Below are 17,792 nucleotides of genomic sequence, written 5' to 3'. Positions count from 1 at the left end.
TTGTCCTTTACCTTGCTTTCTTTTAATTAGACTCCTTGAACATTGCACCTATGTAGGTGGACCTACACAGTACCAGTAATGTCTTATGCACAACAGAGAAAGGCAGAGAATGAAAAAGAAGGAGATAGTGTTTCAGGCTGTGAGTGTGCGGCAATATGCGCGCGTGTGCGATGTGGGGTTTAACTAGTATGAAATGATGAAATGTGGCAGCAGAAGAAGGAGAAAAGAAGAGGTGGAGGAAGAGGAGGAGGAAGGCTCTTCCCTACAGGCTGTGTTATACATTATCAATTATGTCCTTCTTTGTGTGCAGGAGGACCTCAGCTCAGCTCTGCATTCTGACAGCTCTATGTAAATGGCTGGCTGGGGGCAATGACTTCAGAGAGAAGGTCATCCTCTGTCCCCTGGTGCACATAAATGACTCTTTTATTCATTTTCAGGTTTACAAGAGTAGATGAGGAAAGGAGGGGGTTAAGGTGGGGGGTTGCGACACAGGGAGAGGAGTTGGAGAAAAGCATTTGCAACTGACAGAGAAGACTGACATCTCCAAAAATCACCTGAAGCTGCCAATTAGAGGCGGGCCTACAGTTCCCTCTGCATGGCCTCCATGTTGGACCGTCGCACGTCGAGCCCCTTGACAGCTCCACTTTAATGATTCAGGGAGGAAGGAGCACGCGAGAAGACTGAGCATGTCTGACTGCATAATGGGTCAGCTGCTGTCAAAGGTTTGCCATTTACAGTGTGAGTCATCCTCGAATGATTTCAAGGTTTGTAACTAAACATCTTTTCGGTGCTAATGCTCAGTCTGTTTCATCTATCTCTACTGCAAGTCAAAAAAGACAATAAGAAGGTATCATAAGTGGCAGAGGCCTCTTCACGTGATGTAGTGTTTGAAAGCAGCACATCTCTCTTCTCCTCCTCTCTGTCACTCCTTCAGTAGCAGAAATCAAACCAAATCAATAAAAGTCATCACTTTAGATGAACCCTAGCCATCAGGGGGGAAGCAAAACTACTTTTACTGGGCCCAGGGGGAAACAACCCCCGCTCCTCTCTCCTTCAAACTCTCTTCCATCTCGTTCCATCTAATTGTCGCTCTCATTTGCAGTGCAAAGAAAAAACTAAAAGTTGGTCTTAATGATGAAAGTAGAATTCTTAGAATTATGACATTTTCTAGGTATTTCCCCTCAAAGACTAAAACCCAGTTAAGGTAAAAATTATTTCAAAAGCATCTTTTTCAAAAGAGCTTCCAAAGCAGAAAATTAGTAGAAGCACAAAAAGGGGCTTTAAAGAGACTCGGGAGTTTTTCAAAAGGACAAAACGGCAGCAAGACAAAGTGCTGAGCAGCAGGGGCACCTGGGGTCAAAGCAAATGCAATATCAGTGACTAATGTCCCCTATAACTGATAACATGATCTTATTGAAGGCTTGTGTCAGCATTTCATAAGAAGAACATTATGCCAACAGTCAAACATGGTGGTGGTAGTATGATGCTGTGAGGCTGTTTTGCTGATTCAGAACCGCTGTGATTTACCATAATTGATAGAACCATGAATTCTGCTCTCTACCAGAAAATTCTAAAGTCTGCCCTGAAGCTCAAGTACACCTGACTTATGCAGTAGAACAACAATCCAAAATACACAGCAAGTCCACCTCTGAATGGCTAAAAAAAAAAGGTTAAGAGGTGGTCAAGTCAAGGTCTGGCCTTAAATCCAATTGAGATGCCTTGGCATCAAAGAAGAGCACTCCAAAATTTCTCCACAGTGGAGTGAAAGACAATTGCCAGTTAGCGCAGATGCTTGAGTGCAGTTTTTGCTGTCAAGGGTGGCCCAACCAGTTATTAGGTTTAGGGGGCAATCACTTTTCCACACAGCACCAGGAAGGTTTGGATAGCTTCCTTCCATTAATAAATGAAATCGGGATATAAAAACTGCGATTTGAATAAGAAATCGGGAAGGGGGCTCTGTGCAAAATAAGCAATTAATAGCAACAGTTTTGCTTCACGTGTGGGTCTGTGCTTTTCAGTCACACAGATAGATGCTGCTTTCAAACCAGGCTTTCTAGCTAATAACTTCAACCTCTCGTCCAAATTCATTTACCTCTGGCTCCAGGAAACTACGACAGCAGGTCCAAAACCCATCAGTGATGTCACAGTGGCTATCAGTTTCAAAATGTAAACGTTTTAGTCCCTTCCTTGTTCAGAGTTGCTTTGAGAATGGGAGTCCTTGCCGGAATTTATTTGGGCTGTGTCTGAAAATCTCAGAGAGGACTGTCAGACTGTTGTTTTCAGAATGGAGAAACCTCCTTGAAAGGATGGCAAAGCAGGTCAGAAGTTTTAGACACGGCAGAGCAGGTTAAAGAGAAGAAAAGAGGTGTTGGTGGAAGGGAGCATTTTTCTCCTCTGCTGATAAGGCAGAATATCATGCACTTAAAAAAAGTATGAGCAGCTCAAGGACATCCTTTTGAGTTTCTTTTTTTATTGTGTTTCAATAGGAAAAAAAACCCTGTGAAGTGAACTCAGCAGTAGCAGGAAAACGCTGAGCTGTGCCACGCTGAGCTTAACTAAGCTGAGTGGGGCCGAGGCAAAAGATGGGCAGGGCCAAGCGGGAGATTTGATGTGCTGTTTGATTCATGTTTTTTCTGTCCTGCATGGCTGTCTAAAATACCCTGCACCCTAAGACACACACACACACATACATATACACAGCCTGCTTTATTGCCCTCTGCTCCATCTGCCTCCACCCTTTTTGACTTTCCCCTGCTGAGTTGGGGATTGGAGGGAAATGCTCAGGAAGCAGAATCAGATTGGAAAGGGGTGTGGTGGCGAGTGATGAAGCGGGTGGGGATGTACAAGGGGGCTGTGTTGTCACTCACCATGATTGGTCGACGGCTCTGCAGTCTCTGGGAGGCCTGACAGCGGCTGCTGGTCCTCTCGCCTCGTGTCCACCGCTGGTTCACCAGCTCACCCCGAAACTCATTTTCTGTTGGTAGAAAAGGAAGAAACAAGAGCAAGAGGTGGGGCAAGAGAAAGGGATGGGTTAGGAGAGGGGACAGATTTGGGAGAAAGAAAAAGAAGGGAAAAAGAGAGAGAGTTGTCATGTGAAATCATCAGCGCCAGTAGATGGGCAGTGTGTGGTTAGAGGAAGAGAGAAGAGGGTGGGGGTTTTACTTTGAGGGAATGCTGGGGCACTCAAGCGTGCTGCAGACGATCCTTTATTAACTAAAAGACAAGTATGTATGCATCTCGTGGGCGCACACACACACACACACACACACACACACCGAGGCACAGTTAAGTGCCCCAGCTGGGATCCCTGTCAGTCTACTATTAGAATCAATCAAATTTGTGCATTTTTATCAAGTTTTTCAGGGAGCGTATATATGAAGAAATGGGGTGGTGGTAGTGGTGATGGTGGTGGTGCTGGGGAGCAATGTCAGGGGAGAGAGGTTGAAGAATGGCTAGCATATAATGAATCGCACATAAATCAAACCGCTCTTCTTCCTCCCCCCCTCACTCTTTTTTCATCAAGGTAATAGCTCTTCAGTTTATCTTTGTGATGACGGCCTGAGACAAACACAGTATTACAAATCCCTTTGTGCTCATAGTGATGCCAGTGCAGGTGTTAAATACAAAACAGAGACGTAGTTTCAAGATCAGGTGGGGAAATAAAGTGTAGATTTTTCTTTTTTCTGGGAGTGCTCAAGGCTGAACTTTGCAACTCGTGTCGCTTCAGCTCTGTCTCTTTCTCCCACTCGGTTTTCAAGCACTGCTGAGCTGGTACAGTGAAATCTGATCCTTTCTGAGATACACACATATATTTATGTGTATATATATATATATCAGAACACTCTGAAAGAGAAAGCGTCCTTCAGCTTAGACTGACTGTATGACCAGGCATTTGGGCCACTCTGTTGAAAATGTAAATGGAAGCTGCAGTGGTGCTTGAGAGCAATCATGCCCAGAACTCAGAATTTGTGGTGGGAATTCAAGATAGAATGTTTTTAAATAACTAATGCAGCTCTTACAAATAACCTCCAGCAGTCTTCTGAGGCAACAAAACCTAAAGCTCTCTGAACAAATCCTCGGCCTTTATTGACTGCATCCCTACCTTTTCATTTCTCTTAAGTTTTTTTATTCTTTATTTCCATGCTTGACTGTCCTGTGCGTGAACCCGTGAGTGAGAGTGGCGCACTAAAAGCAGTGAGAGCAATGGTGGACGAGACAACAAAAGGCTGTGTGTCCGCATCCAAGGGGTCCTGAAGCAGACCCCTTGAACACCCCCTCCCCTTTCCCAACACACACACACACACACACACACATACCCTGACACACCAAAGCTCAGCCATTTACAAAATGCTTGTTTATCAACTTTCACCACCACCCCACCCCAGAGTGAAAAAGTGATTACAGCAGCAATACTTTAGGTCTGCATCTCTATCTCTGTCTCAGCTATCTCCACACAAACACATACACACACAAGTAGGCAAACTCCCATGCCTATTTTGCTTCCTCTCTGGTCTTTCTCCCTCCTTTTAAAGTGAAGTGAAGTGAGCATCCATCCTGTATTGTTAGTTTTGGGGACAAGGAGCTGAGAGCCCTTCCTAAATGCCAAACATATAACAGCACTCTATTAGGACACATAGCCTGGGGCCGTGTGTCAGCAGCCCCCCGTTCACTCTGCTTAGTCTTGACCTCGTGCTGCACACACACACACACACACACACACACACACACACAGAGAGAGAGAGAGAGAGAGAGAGAGAGAGAGAGAGAGAGAGAGAGAGAGAGAGAGAGAGAGAGAAAATACAGCTGGAACCAAAGCTGAAGCGATTCATCACAGAAAGAGGTGTCAGAATTAACCCTTCTTTGGCATCTTGTGTTAAATTTAGAACAAAAAAAAGGAAATTAGAAAACTGATTTGAACCTCGCGTGCTCAGGATCTGCTCTCTCTGATTCTTTGATCACATGCTGCTCTTTCTCCATCTAAAAAACTCACAGCTCATTATTTTACAGCAAAAGTTGGAGGAGTATGAGACAATTAGCCATTCACCGGGGACGTTTGGTTAATCAGAAGTGAGACGGTAGGTGGGAGTGAATGCAAAATGAATGGGTTTTTAGCTTGGGTTTTTTTGTTATTGAGGGGCAGATTTGCCAGTTATCTGCACACAAAGAAAATAAATGATAAGAATCAATACCTGATCCAAAAAAGAAAACCTTTTACCTGAAAACAAAGTTTAGGCTGAAGTAATACCATTACAGGACTACGGCTTACTGTACTGGGACAATAGAGCAAAGAGGTCTAAATCCATAGTTAGATTAAATACCAGGGTGAACTGTCTGTAACAGCATTAGTGTGTGTACAGCGCTGGGGCCAGCTGTACACCCCTGGCCCCCTGTTAAGCAGGATTTAGAGATAACTTAGTGTGATTACAGCGAGCTGAGCAGACGGGAGCGAGAAATCAAAAGTTGTGCACCGGCGGGGTGGTTTCATGTTACTCTGTTGGTTTCTTTGTGTCAAAGCACAAAAGAAAGGAGAGTTTCCAGATTATGAGGCAGGTGTGAAAAGCAAATTTGTGATTTAAAGATCCTAGCTTGAAGGGCAAATTAAACAGGAAAGGTGACTAAAAGAGGGGCAGCTTGCAAGATGCTACTATCAGTTTAGTGATGGGGATTGGATGGAAAGGCAACAGCACCATGGCAACCAGCTTTTAGGAGGGGGGAGCTCCCCTGAGGGTCACCTTGACCTCTGAGAAAATGACACAAACCGCTGCTTCTAAGACTAAACTGAGCCGCACACCTGAAAATCTGTACCTCTCCGTTTTCCAAACACTTCTCCAAGTTGCGTTCCTCTCTCGAAGAATCTGTGCACTTTTGTCTTGCTTTTTTAATTAATTTTCACTTTTCTTTTTTATTTATTTCCCATTTCAATGCAGGCATGAAATTCATTATTTCCAGCCTTTCAGTTGAAATGCTTCCTCTCTACTGAAAGCCAGGGCCAACCCTGACCTTTGCTTGTATTGCTTAGATTTCTGATAGGCTTTGAATGACAAGGGTGCAATTTGGCCCCAGCTGCTCCTCCAGTGCGTTTATTGCGCTCCCTCCTCCGGCACCTGCTGTCCTCACCATCGCCTATTCAACCCTTCATAAATAGCGAGGTTTCCTCCTATCACAGTAACTACAAACACACACACACACACACACACACACACACACACACACACACACACACACACACAGGAGCAGGTCATATCAGAGGCTGCTACACGCAGCTCTATACGCTGCTGTAGCAGCATAAGGCACCAATAACCTAATTCGGTAATCCCCCTCCAAAACTAGGCTACATTTCACTGGAAACGTAAACAGAAGAAAAACAATAGGTGTTTTATCTTTTCTGCCTAGGATGCGTTACATGTGTGGCTCGGTATTTATTCTACATTAAGCCAAACAATAGGCCTGCGGATGCTTTTTCCATGCATTTAAATGAGCTTTAACCAACTCCAGTGGAAGATTGTAAAAACTATTTTAAAGCCGCAGATATTTAAAAGCAGCGGAGACATTCTGCCGTTTAAAGTCCGCGTTTCCAACGGCGAAAACCAGGAAGCAAAGTAACGCCGAAAGCTTTCCTGACGGGCAGCTCAAGTTTCTCCCACTCTCTTCTGAGGTTACTACTGCTACAGTGGAGTGGGGAGAAACTTAAAGAGCGGGTGACATAACACTCTGTGTATCACCATCATCGGCAGCCCCATCTCTTTCCTCCATCTTAGGACGCGGGTGCTTTGACAAGCCGCGAGGCGCACACATCACGCGGCCATCTAAGCAAGGCAAGAAGGTGGGGTGAGCAAGAGAAGGGAGTGGGGGGTGTGAGGGATAAAAAACAAGAAAAAAAAACAACAACAGCACAGACGCACGGGCTCGCTTTCTGCACCGTGCCACAGTCCGAAAAGATCCAGTGAAACGTGCCACTCGAGGCTCCCCTCCCCGGCGTCTATTTTCAGTGCGCTTCTGAGGACTTTTTTTTTCATCTGCGCACTACTAAAGGCGGCTGACATTTGAAGAGAGCATCTCTGTTTTTTGCTGCAGAGGATCAAATGGTCAACCCCTCCCTCCATCCTTCCCTTTGCCTTTCTCTCTTTCTCGCAATCACACTCACTCCATCCATCCATCTGTCCACACACAAACACACGCAGGACTCCTGCTGCTCTACCTTTCTAATAATACAAACTCTGCACACATATCTCAATTTACTAGAAAGGGTGGGACGTGGTACAGTAAACGAGCAAATTTATTCCTGGAGACAGGAAGGTGAAACTAGAGGACGGAGCAGAGGATGGAGCATCGTACTGAGTGTGTCTTCTTCAAGCCCCACACTCTGATGATGAACTATTCGACACGGGCAGAGTAGTGCACGCATCAACTGAGGTTCCGAGAAAGCGCCATAGTTGGTTTATTCCCACTTATTACACGGCGCCGGTGTAAACACACGCAGCATGGAAGGGGCTAAAATATAGCTTCATCTCCATCCTGAGCGGAAAATACTAATAGCAGCTGACAACGTAAATAAATGGAAAAAAGAAGAAAAAAAATCAGGTCAAACTGTGGGGAGATCGCAGCTGTGGGTAAGTTTTAATCCACACCGGGGAATTAGGAAATATAAAAATGTGACATCAACACTAAACCGGTGCTAAATCGCGCTGTGGGGGGATGCTTTTAAATATCACACAGTCAAAGTCACGCACAAAGGCTGGGTAATTCCAGATGAATCATCACAGATCTAAACACTCAAAACATTTCTGATTACCTGTATCCGATAATATTTCCTCTGTGGTTTCGGCGCCGCGTTCTCGCTCTCTTTTTAGAGTTGCAGGCCAAGTAGTTTTCTTTAAAGAGGCACGATATCCCGAGTAAAAGCTCTATGTGTTTGTTTTTTTCTTGTAAAAAGCAATCGTCTATCCCGTTCTAAACGTCCAGATGTGATAAATAAGAAGAGCGAGCTGAAGGTTGCACCGGCCTCTCTTGCGCAGCGCATCGGCGCACGGCTCCGTATCCGGGCGTTAAGATGTTACTTGTTTGTAAGCAAAAAACATGGCTTCATTTGCCTTTGTCAGCGAGGAGGGGAGAAAAAACGTAATATTGACTTACCTTTCCCTCATGAGCCATTGTACCACCCCCTCCCTCCACCCTTCCCTTCCTCCCTCCATCCATCCCATCCCCTCTCAACTCCCCACCCGCCCCTTTCAACTCCTCCCTCCGCCCTTTGCCATGACATCACGGAAGCTGTAGTAAAACCTCCAGCATCAGATGGGCAGGGCTTGAAGTCCCCTCTTACTACACACTAACTCAATGGGCATATGTGCACACACACACACACACACACACACACACACACACACACACACACACACACACACACACACACACACACACACACCCCTCCCTGACTTTCGTCCTTCCTCTCTCCTAAGCATGTCTCAAGCCAGCGAAACGTACAACTTTAAACCAGATTTGACTCTAACTGCGCGCCATTTCCCACATATGAAAATAAAGTTTCCATTTCCCCAAACATCCCATAAACACCATTATCAGCGTGTAATCGTTGGTGAAGCATCTCTACGCCTCTGGGCTCCAACACAATATTAGACACCAGAATTAGCTCATGTTTTATACATTTCACCCGCTGACAAGTTCTTGATGTCCCCCAAAAGCATTACTGTAATCCTTCACCACCCCCAACGCACCCCGGAAAGTGGTACCGTCCAATAATTCATTCAGGGGGACTTTTTTTTTTTTTTTTTTAAGTCGAGGACCGTGAATTGATGTAGTAGCAGAGTCTGGATATGCGCGCAGCGCTGACAGCATCTGATAACTCCTCCGTATGGGAAGAAGGGGGTGGGGGTTAACGACATATAGGCAAAGAGGGAGATTATATGTCTCCCCCGAGCATAAAAAATATTTATGCTCAGGGGAGGCGACGAAAGGACTGAAGTGTGATATCGGTTTGAATAAAAAGAGAAGCAGGAGTTTACTAAGACAACTAATCACTCTCACTTCCTGATCTGCTCATCGTTTTTAGGCTGACCGCCGCAGCTCCGAACAACAAACAGCCGGTCTTAACAGAGCAACTTGGAGTCACTCCCAAATGTTGCTCACATCATGCTTTTTGCTTTGCCGTTTTGAAACCATTAGTGGAAATGACAACCATTCATTACAAGCCATTTGAGAATAGTCCCCACAAATGCCATCCTTTATCTGCTGTCTCCACGCCGCGCACGTAGGGAATATTCAAAAAGCCCAACCTTCAGCTTTCAGAAATTCTATTAAATTCTTATCTCTTTGCAGCAGGCTCTTTTTGTGAAATCCCATTGTTATGCATTGGAGCTGAAATCAATCACCGGCCGTGCACGCCGCCATCAGTATGATTTCAGACAGTGGTGTGCAGAAAGAGACACGCAGAGAGAGAGAATGGATTCACAACAACGCCATCGACAACCCAATAAACAAAAGAGAGGGGGGATAGGAAATATCCCGGGCCATGATCCAGCACAGGGTGGACCGGTGTCGCAAAGTTGAGGCCTGTAGGTCAGGTGTGAACTAGAGACACACGGAGGTTTTCTGGCGGTAAAAGAGAAGAGAGAAAAGGCCTCAAATCTCAAATCACAATCGCTCGCTGCTATCAGCACTGCGGACAGCTCCAAAGTGCTGCTCCAGAGATTCTGTGCGTGTTCAGAACCGTGGACAGCTCTGGCAAACAATATCTACTACAGCTCATTGTTGAGGCAACAAAAGCGTTTGTCTGCCCACTGTTGACACTAACTATCTGCCATCAGCTAACTTTAATGGCATCAAACAAAGGTTCTATTTTTAAAATGATAATATTTCACCTTTAAAATAGGCAATATTTGCTCCATTTGTCCCAATCATTGATAACGTTGCTTCAAACTTGTCAGTTTTTCATATTTTATTTTAAAAGGTAAATCTTATGGTTTCAAGTAAAATCATTTTACACTAATAATATGAATGCTTACATGTAAACTTCAATACTGTTGAACACACTGTCACAAGAGTACCAAGTGGGTGGGTTTTTGTTGTTGTTGTTTTTTTACTGTTGTGGCTTTTATTTTGAAGGATAAAACTTGAACCATATTTGCCTTCGTTATAAACTAATACAGACAAAACGGAATGCCAAATCTATGAAAAATGAATATCCAAAACTAATGTTTATTCCATTTAAAGGTCTAAAAACTTTATCATATCACCACTGCATTTTATTTATTTTTTGAACGGAAACATTGACAAAATAAAGTACAATCATTTCATCCTTAATATAAACTGAAATAAACAAAGCAGAATGCAGCTTTTATAAGTCCAAGCTCTGAAAATTAAACTGTCTTTAATTTAAATATCTAATGACTCGTATTTATAGTCGATCTATTTACGTTTTTACTTTGAAAACATATATAAATATATATAAAACTATTTTCCATACTCACCCCAAACTGCCCCCCCCCCCCCCCCCCCCGTAAATAAATAAATAAATAAATAAATAAATACATAAATAAATATCACTTTCATGAATGGACAGATCTAAACCTATTTAATGTATACGTTTGAAAACTTTACAATATCAAGTCATTCACTTGTTCTTGCCTTTTATTTTGAAGGGTAAGACACGGGTAAACTCACTTCATTCCGAAAGAAAAAGTAAAATACACCGTGTCACTTTGTATAAGCCTATGTTGGCACAGTTTAACATTTGTAATCGGTCGCCCCTTGTGGCTATTATTTTGAAGAAATAAAAACTGAAAACAAAAACTTTCTTCTGAAGGCTGAGTGTGAGTAATCGAGCAGCCGGTGCACGAGCTGGGAAAACTTGTTCCTCTGTTGTTCTAAAGTCTGTCTGCAGATGCAGATGGCAGAGGCCTGCAGCACTATAGCTCTTGTATGGTGGCTATATTGTGCGGAGTGCAGGCAGCCAGTATAAATATTACATGGGGGCAGCAGCTGAGTGAGCGCTTAGGATGGGACCGGGGGAGGCCCCTATAGTCCCTCGACAGATGGAACAAGCCGACAGACTAAACACACACACACACACACACACACACACACACACACACACACACACACACTCCGAGAGAGAGAAAGAAAAAAAACTTTTTAATAAGCCCGCAGCTTTGGCAGTGTCCCCATGGTACCGGGGCCACACGGTCCCCCAGGGACCGACTGTCCTTTGTCTGGCCAGTTTTTATCCGAAGAGGCTGGAGTTTATCTCTGCTGTGTACTCAGAACTCAAGTTTACATTTCTTAAGTTTATTTCGAAATGCTTGCATGCGATGAGTTTGCCCCGCGGAGATGTTTTGAAGTTACAACTGGTGTAACCAGACAGAGCTGTAAGCGTCTTTTAATTCAGTACAGCGATGGTCACAATGTCTCTAAAGGGATTTCTTGGACGCTAACAGAGCTGCTGCAACTTTTTAAAACAAAGTTCCGGCGTGTGTCTGTTGACTGTCTGCTTATATCTGCGTCAGCACAATGATTCTAAAGAGAGATGGAGATGCCGAGACACAAAGTTTAAACACTAAGTTTCAAAGTTGCTCCTCTACAGTTTAAAAAAGTGAGCGATACGAACCTAGAAAAGTGCGGCACAGCTTCATCTCTGCGGTGCTCCTTCTCTCGGTCCCTCTGAAAAGTCCCGCAGCGGCCGTCAAGTGCTGCTGGCAAGTTTACTTCAGCCTAACAAAGTTGCTCAAACTTTACTTCAACTTACCGACGGAGTGACGAGGGGCGGTGACAGACCACTGACCGACACGCGCGGGAGCCAATAGGAAGGAAGGCTGCCCTCCTGCTGCCAAGAGCTGGAGCCTATCCCGCCCCTTCAGTGTCAGCTTTCAACAACAATAGCCCGAACAACAGCAACAAAGAGCATCTGCTGCGCCGGGCAACTTCTCACACTCACGCTCCCCCAGCGATCTGACTGAATGCACATAAACTCTCATCTGCTTCATTTACATCAACCTGCACATGCTGCTGCACTGAAAACTTCCACAGACATCAAACATAGATTCAAACGTGTTGCACAAAGAGCTTCGCGGGATTAGATCACAAATATCTCACAAGTCCACCACAAACTCGTGGACAACTGCATGGACACGTAATGAAGTAGAACCGAGCTGCAGAATGATGAATCTAGCTGTAAACAAACATGGAATTAAAGCAAGGTATATTTTTCTACATTCTGCTTATGTTAGCAACATCTCTTTTCTTTTCTCTACTTTTTTTAAAAACATGATTGGTCAGTTTCCACCAGCCTCCCTCATCACGTGTGACCAAATGTACCAGATGTACAGCTAATTTAGGGAAGTTAGAGGAGCATTTTCACTGGAACTTCAGGCCTATTCAGAGCGTCTGTGTCTGGGACAGACAGACAGTTCCTCCCTCCCAATAGCAGATGGTCTGCCAGATAATGAGCTCTCCCATTGCTTGCTCCCATTACCCCCATCCCCATCTCTCCAAGATGTAATGGGGGGTAAAGCAACCTCAACACATTCTACAGCCTTTTCATGTACATTTAATGTTCTGATTGCTTATTGCTATTGTTTGTTGAAGAGAGTTGCACATTGCCAAACAATATCCTCTCCTTTCTTGGAGGCGTGTGCTTGTCTACACTTTGAAATTTGTAGTGTTAATGTAAAACCAGATTCGGTTTAGCCTCCCTTTTTGCTCAATTGAAGTGAATTAAACTAAATTTCATTATCCTTAACCAGAGTATAAGCTTCGCTAGCAAATAACTATATGTTACTAGAGTAAGCTAAAAGACAAACTCAAGCAAAACCAAAAAAACCCCACATTTGCTTGACTCACTTCTAAACTTGAATGGTCACAATAAATAAACTAAACTACACTGAATTCAACTTTCCCTTTCTGTGTAAGCACAGTAGATGTAAGTGACTAAACCAAGCTAAGCTACCTGTATACATTATTAGAAGAATCAATGCTGCTAAATTAAACAAAAATAAAAAGAACTTGGATGACTTGGAAAAACTTTTAAAATCCCCCCAAACTAAACTAAGCTGTGACAGCACAGTAAATTAACACAGTCGGACTACAGTCAAATTTCCAGTCTTCATCATAAAAAAGGAATTATTAGAACAAGTCAATAATTGTTTCACCAAGCTGGAAAATAGAAAATGAAAGACAGAATGAAAGAAAACAAAACTAAATTCACAAAGCTCGCTCCTAGCCCGTTTGTACTGTAACAAATGTAACAAATCTGCACGAAATGCATTCCTCTTGACCCAAAGAAAAATCCCTTAACTTGCTTCATAAAGCCTGAATTTTCAACACTGAAGACTAAAGATATTCAAATAAAACGTAACTGAATTAGAAAACAAACAGACAAATCTGAACAGCTGACAACAACTGTGTATGCTAAACTCAACTCAACTTGTGTCAACCAAAACTAAACTCCAACAGATTAAATTAAATGAAGCTAAACTAAACCTAACTGAAACAGCTGCTGCAAATGCCCTTAAACAGACTGTTGGAGGCTTGTTTAAATGGGGTTGCAGAGGGACTGTAACCTGTTCCAGCTGACATAAGGTAAAAGGTGTGGTACAAGCTCTACATGCTGCCACGGGGCTTAAACTAAACTAAACTAAACTAAACTAAACTAAACTAAACTAAACTAAAGTGCTTACTTAAAAATTACTTAAAACTAAGAAGTCCAACTAGATCAAATAAAACAAAATCAACTTAATCCGCTTATTTGAGCCCAAACTCTGATTACTGAACTAAACATTGAATGAAATGAAACTAACTAGATGAATTTTAGTTTTAGCCGTGCGCATCTGAGCTAAACTTACTTGAATGTGCACAGAAGTGTGGTTCTAAATGCTGTCAACAAATATCTGACCGACACAGCCTTTAACTGAAGCGTAGTTTTCATGTTTATTCTTATCATCGAGTGAACAACAAAGCTAACCATATCTAAACATTAAACTGAAACTAATGCTCCTAAAAAACTGGATGTGGTTTTCTAGTTTACACATCTGCTCTCCACATCCCTTCACTCTCCATCTCTTTGCTTTTATGGCTCCAAAAAACGAGAGAAACACATCTATAATGAATTCACTGCTTATTAAAGTGGCTTTTGGTGTGCGTGGACAAAGAACGTGTCGCCGTTAAGGAGGACTGCTGGGTCTCCACTAATGCCTCTGCAAGTTTTTTTTATCTGGCCATGCCAGACAGCCTCTTGTATTCTTCCTAAGCACGGTGCTCTCATTAGCCCATTAACTTCACTATTCACCCCCCTTCACCCTTCTGTTCCACTACCCAGATAGGACTAAACATGCACATACACACTCACGTACACACACACACACACACACACACACACACACACACACACACACACACACACTACACATTCACAGGCATATGCAAACGCACGCAAATGAATGTGAACACTCCTCCCCACACCATACCACCCCACCCCCAACCCTCTCTCCTCTCATTCTCTGCTCTGTATAACAAGCAGCTGAACTCTGACATAGCCTCCAGCTGTCCTAGAGACACCAGTGACAATAAAGTTTAAACAAATACACGCAGAAACACACACAGGGACGAGCAGGAAACAGAACATTGTTGAGAAAATGACTCCCGTGAGTTAATTAATGGAAATTTCACTCCATCTTCATCATCATCGTTATTCAAAAGTCCTCTTAAATGTTCACTCCTACGCTTTCATTATCATTATTCAGCATCTCTATTTGGAACAACTTTGGGCTGCGCTGGTGGAAAGACGTAAGAGTCAGTGCTCCACCGGAAGGGAAAAAGTTTTTCTCTTTGATAAACGAGCAAATTTGTGTTTGAAGTAACAAATGATGTGAACGATGTGAATAATTTGTTAAGCAAAATAAAGAGCTTTATTTCTTTTTTTTAAAAATAGCAACTAGACGCACGCTCACTTTGACACAGAAACACATCCTGGTTTCGTGCACAGATGGACACCAGAGTCCACTCTTGTGACAACAATCAGATTCATAACATGATGACTTTATTTTCCTACATGCCCCCTCCCTCCAACCCCTCTCTTACTGTCATACCCCCAACCTTGCTTCTTCTTTCTCTCCAACATGCATGCATCTTTATCATACCCATATCTGTCAGCTTTCATTAGATACAGATAAGCCAAGGTGCTTGGATTTCTGAGAAATCCATGATTTTAAATGTCCACCCAGCAGTGTTTTGCTAAAGGACAGCTTCACTTTTTTCAGGCTGGTCTAAAATAATAACACACCCATACTGAAATATCTTCTGATAGACATGACTTCAAATTTTTTAATGAAATAAGAAGGCTGCAAATAATGAGTATTTGCATTGTTAATTAATCAGCAGATTAACTAAATAAAATCATCCAGTCAGATCTCTTCTGCTGCTTGTAGGAAAGCAAAGATTTGCTATCTTTCAGCTAAAACCATACCCCCCCCCCAAAAAAAAAAAAAAAAAGCACTGAGAGAAAGGGTTAAGATGATGTTTGTCATGGAGAAGATCACAGCAGGACTTTATCTGAAAACAGAATTGCTGATGGAGAGATGGGCACTACATGTACAGGCTGTGCAGGAACTCCACATCTAAGATGTAAAGACCCCCACTTTGTTTTGTTAAATGTTAAACGGACTGAGGGAAAATAAAGTAGAAATCCAAGGTGATGTCTTTGAAAGCAGGGTTTTGGTATTCTTCACAGCTTTTGAAGACTGAACTATAGATCAATCAAAATAGTAAATATGTTTTGATTTCCCTTAATAGTTTCAGGTCTGCTTTAAGTAGTTTCCTTTTTGTGTTTCCCCATTATTTGTTCCTGCTGAGCAAAAGAAAAGCTGATACAAACAGAGAGCCATGTTACTTTTGCCTAAACTATCTCATGTATTTTTGGTGACATGAGGACTATGTCCAACATCACTTACAATGGAAGTGCGTATCATGACAGCTAAGCCTTAGCAATTCAGCTGGTGGATAAAATCAAATCATCGTTGCCATTAGACTAGCATATAGTGTAAAATCTTATAGACGTTAGACTGCTTCTGAATTTCCTTGTTTTTATGTATTGTGGATATGTGACAAAGTGATATAGATGCACAAACAGTCTTAAAATGTTCACATTTTGAAACAGAGTTGGCATTCCCATGGTTCTCAGGTGTAAGCAAGTAAAGTTTATTTATGTCACAGACAAAGATTTAGAAAGCGCTGTACACAAAAAGAGTAAAATAAAAAGACCATTATGTGCCATAATAGCCCATGATAAGATACAAGTCACAATATAATAAACTACATAAAGATATGCTGCTAATTCCCAGCTCCATACATTTATTTTTTTAACACTGTTTAGGTAACTTTGAATGAGCCATAGTTCGGAACAATCCTTATTGCAGGCTTTCAGTTCAACCTCTGACTGGAACACTGTACCCCTCTCTGTAATCCACCTTACCTCTGATTGGCTGTCCCTCCTAATCGGAACATGTCAATAGCAGGTGGATGTAGACCACACACACATCATACAGATCCAAGAGTAAAGACTTCCTGAAGACTGGATGTAGAGAGCCGTCTGAAACCTGAACATCTGTTACTTGTACGTACACTGACCTCATTATCTGAGAAACTGATGATATTTTATAAAGGAAATCCTGAGGAGAAACACTGAGGAGAAGGAGTCAAAGTGCTCCCTGATTTCTTAAGTCTTGTGGCTGGTTGAAACCACAAGCATAGTTAAGTTCACTGTCGTGCTCGAAGCTTAACGGGTAAGTTTCAAGCATGGGTAAGCCAAGTGTTAGTGAGCATATCACAGATACATCTATATCTGTGTATATGCTCATTGACATTTACCATTTTTATTTTTTATTGTTTTAAACAAGACCTAATACAAAAAAATGATGCAGAGTGGCCCTCATTTGTGAAATGCAGCGCTGCAAATTGGAAACAACGTCAATTCAAATACTGTGTATGAATAACCATACATTTACATCACTGTTTCCTTTCATCCATCCATCTGCTTATCCAATCCACAACAATCTGTAAGAGGTCAGATGTTTGACATAGAATGACATATCTATATCAGACGTTTTGTGAGCTCTAGATGATAGCAAGTGACATCGATTTTAATCTACACCTCGAATGTGCACTTAGCTCTAAAACTGTGAACCAACTCTCTACCATAATCAACTCATATGCAGTCAAAATATATGCTGTTGTAGCATGATGAAGACACAAGCTGCCTGTAGCTCTTCATTACTCACAGATTCCCCTTCTCCTTCCTCTGTCTTTTGTGGGAGTTATGAATTTGTAACAGGCGTGCACACACATACACTCAGAGTGAAAGGAAAAGGCCAAGAGACAGACAAAGTTGGGTCTGGATGCCACTTCTGATGACCGTCATCTCTAGAGACCCCTCCCCTGCGTACCCAACCCCATCCGCAGCCTGAGCCTCCCCATGGGGTGGGTGGGAGTGGTGGGCAGCTCTGCCAAAATGCATCACGTCGTTCAGCTCCTCTGCGTCGTCTGCTCCTCTGTCTGTCCTCTGTACCGCTCTGTCACGTTGCCTGTCACTTACACAAATCTACACTGCAGGACTTTTTCTCTCTTTCTCTGACTTGAATATGAATATCTTAAAGTGAGCTTGAGCCACAATGCAGCATCGGAGTTGTAAATAAGCCCTCCTCTTCCACCCCCCTCCTTGTCAATCCAGTGGTACAGACTAGCATCCTAGCACACTCCCCCCCCCCCCCCCCCCCCTGCGTCCTACACTCTGT

General features: G+C 42.9%; 1 protein-coding gene across 5 annotated transcripts in view; it reads right to left on the bottom strand.

The window, feature by feature from the left end:
• Positions 1-7,888, bottom strand: part of myt1b (myelin transcription factor 1b) — a 45,638-nt gene extending 37,750 nt beyond the window's left edge. For 3 of the 5 annotated variants that reach the window (XM_085449807.1, XM_085449806.1, XM_085449805.1), the window contains exon 1: positions 2,868-2,927. In XM_085449807.1, coding sequence (XP_085305933.1) covers positions 2,868-2,870 — 3 coding nt within the window. In that variant the 5' untranslated portion in view covers positions 2,871-2,927. Of the gene's footprint in view, positions 1-2,867; positions 2,975-7,792 lie in introns of those variants that run through there. The other 2 variants (XM_085449808.1, XM_085449809.1) reach the window with 1 other exon arrangement.
• Positions 7,889-17,792: the final 9,904 nt, after the last annotated feature.

This window comes from Copadichromis virginalis, linkage group LG23 (genome assembly GCF_057382275.1).
Source record: "Copadichromis virginalis isolate Kocher_CV1m ecotype Utaka linkage group LG23, C_Virginalis_male_GT1.1, whole genome shotgun sequence".
NCBI classification, from domain to species: Eukaryota; Metazoa; Chordata; class Actinopteri; order Cichliformes; family Cichlidae; genus Copadichromis; species Copadichromis virginalis.
The sequence above is the reverse complement of the archived record's forward strand: the minus strand, read 5'-3'. Positions and strand labels throughout refer to the sequence as shown.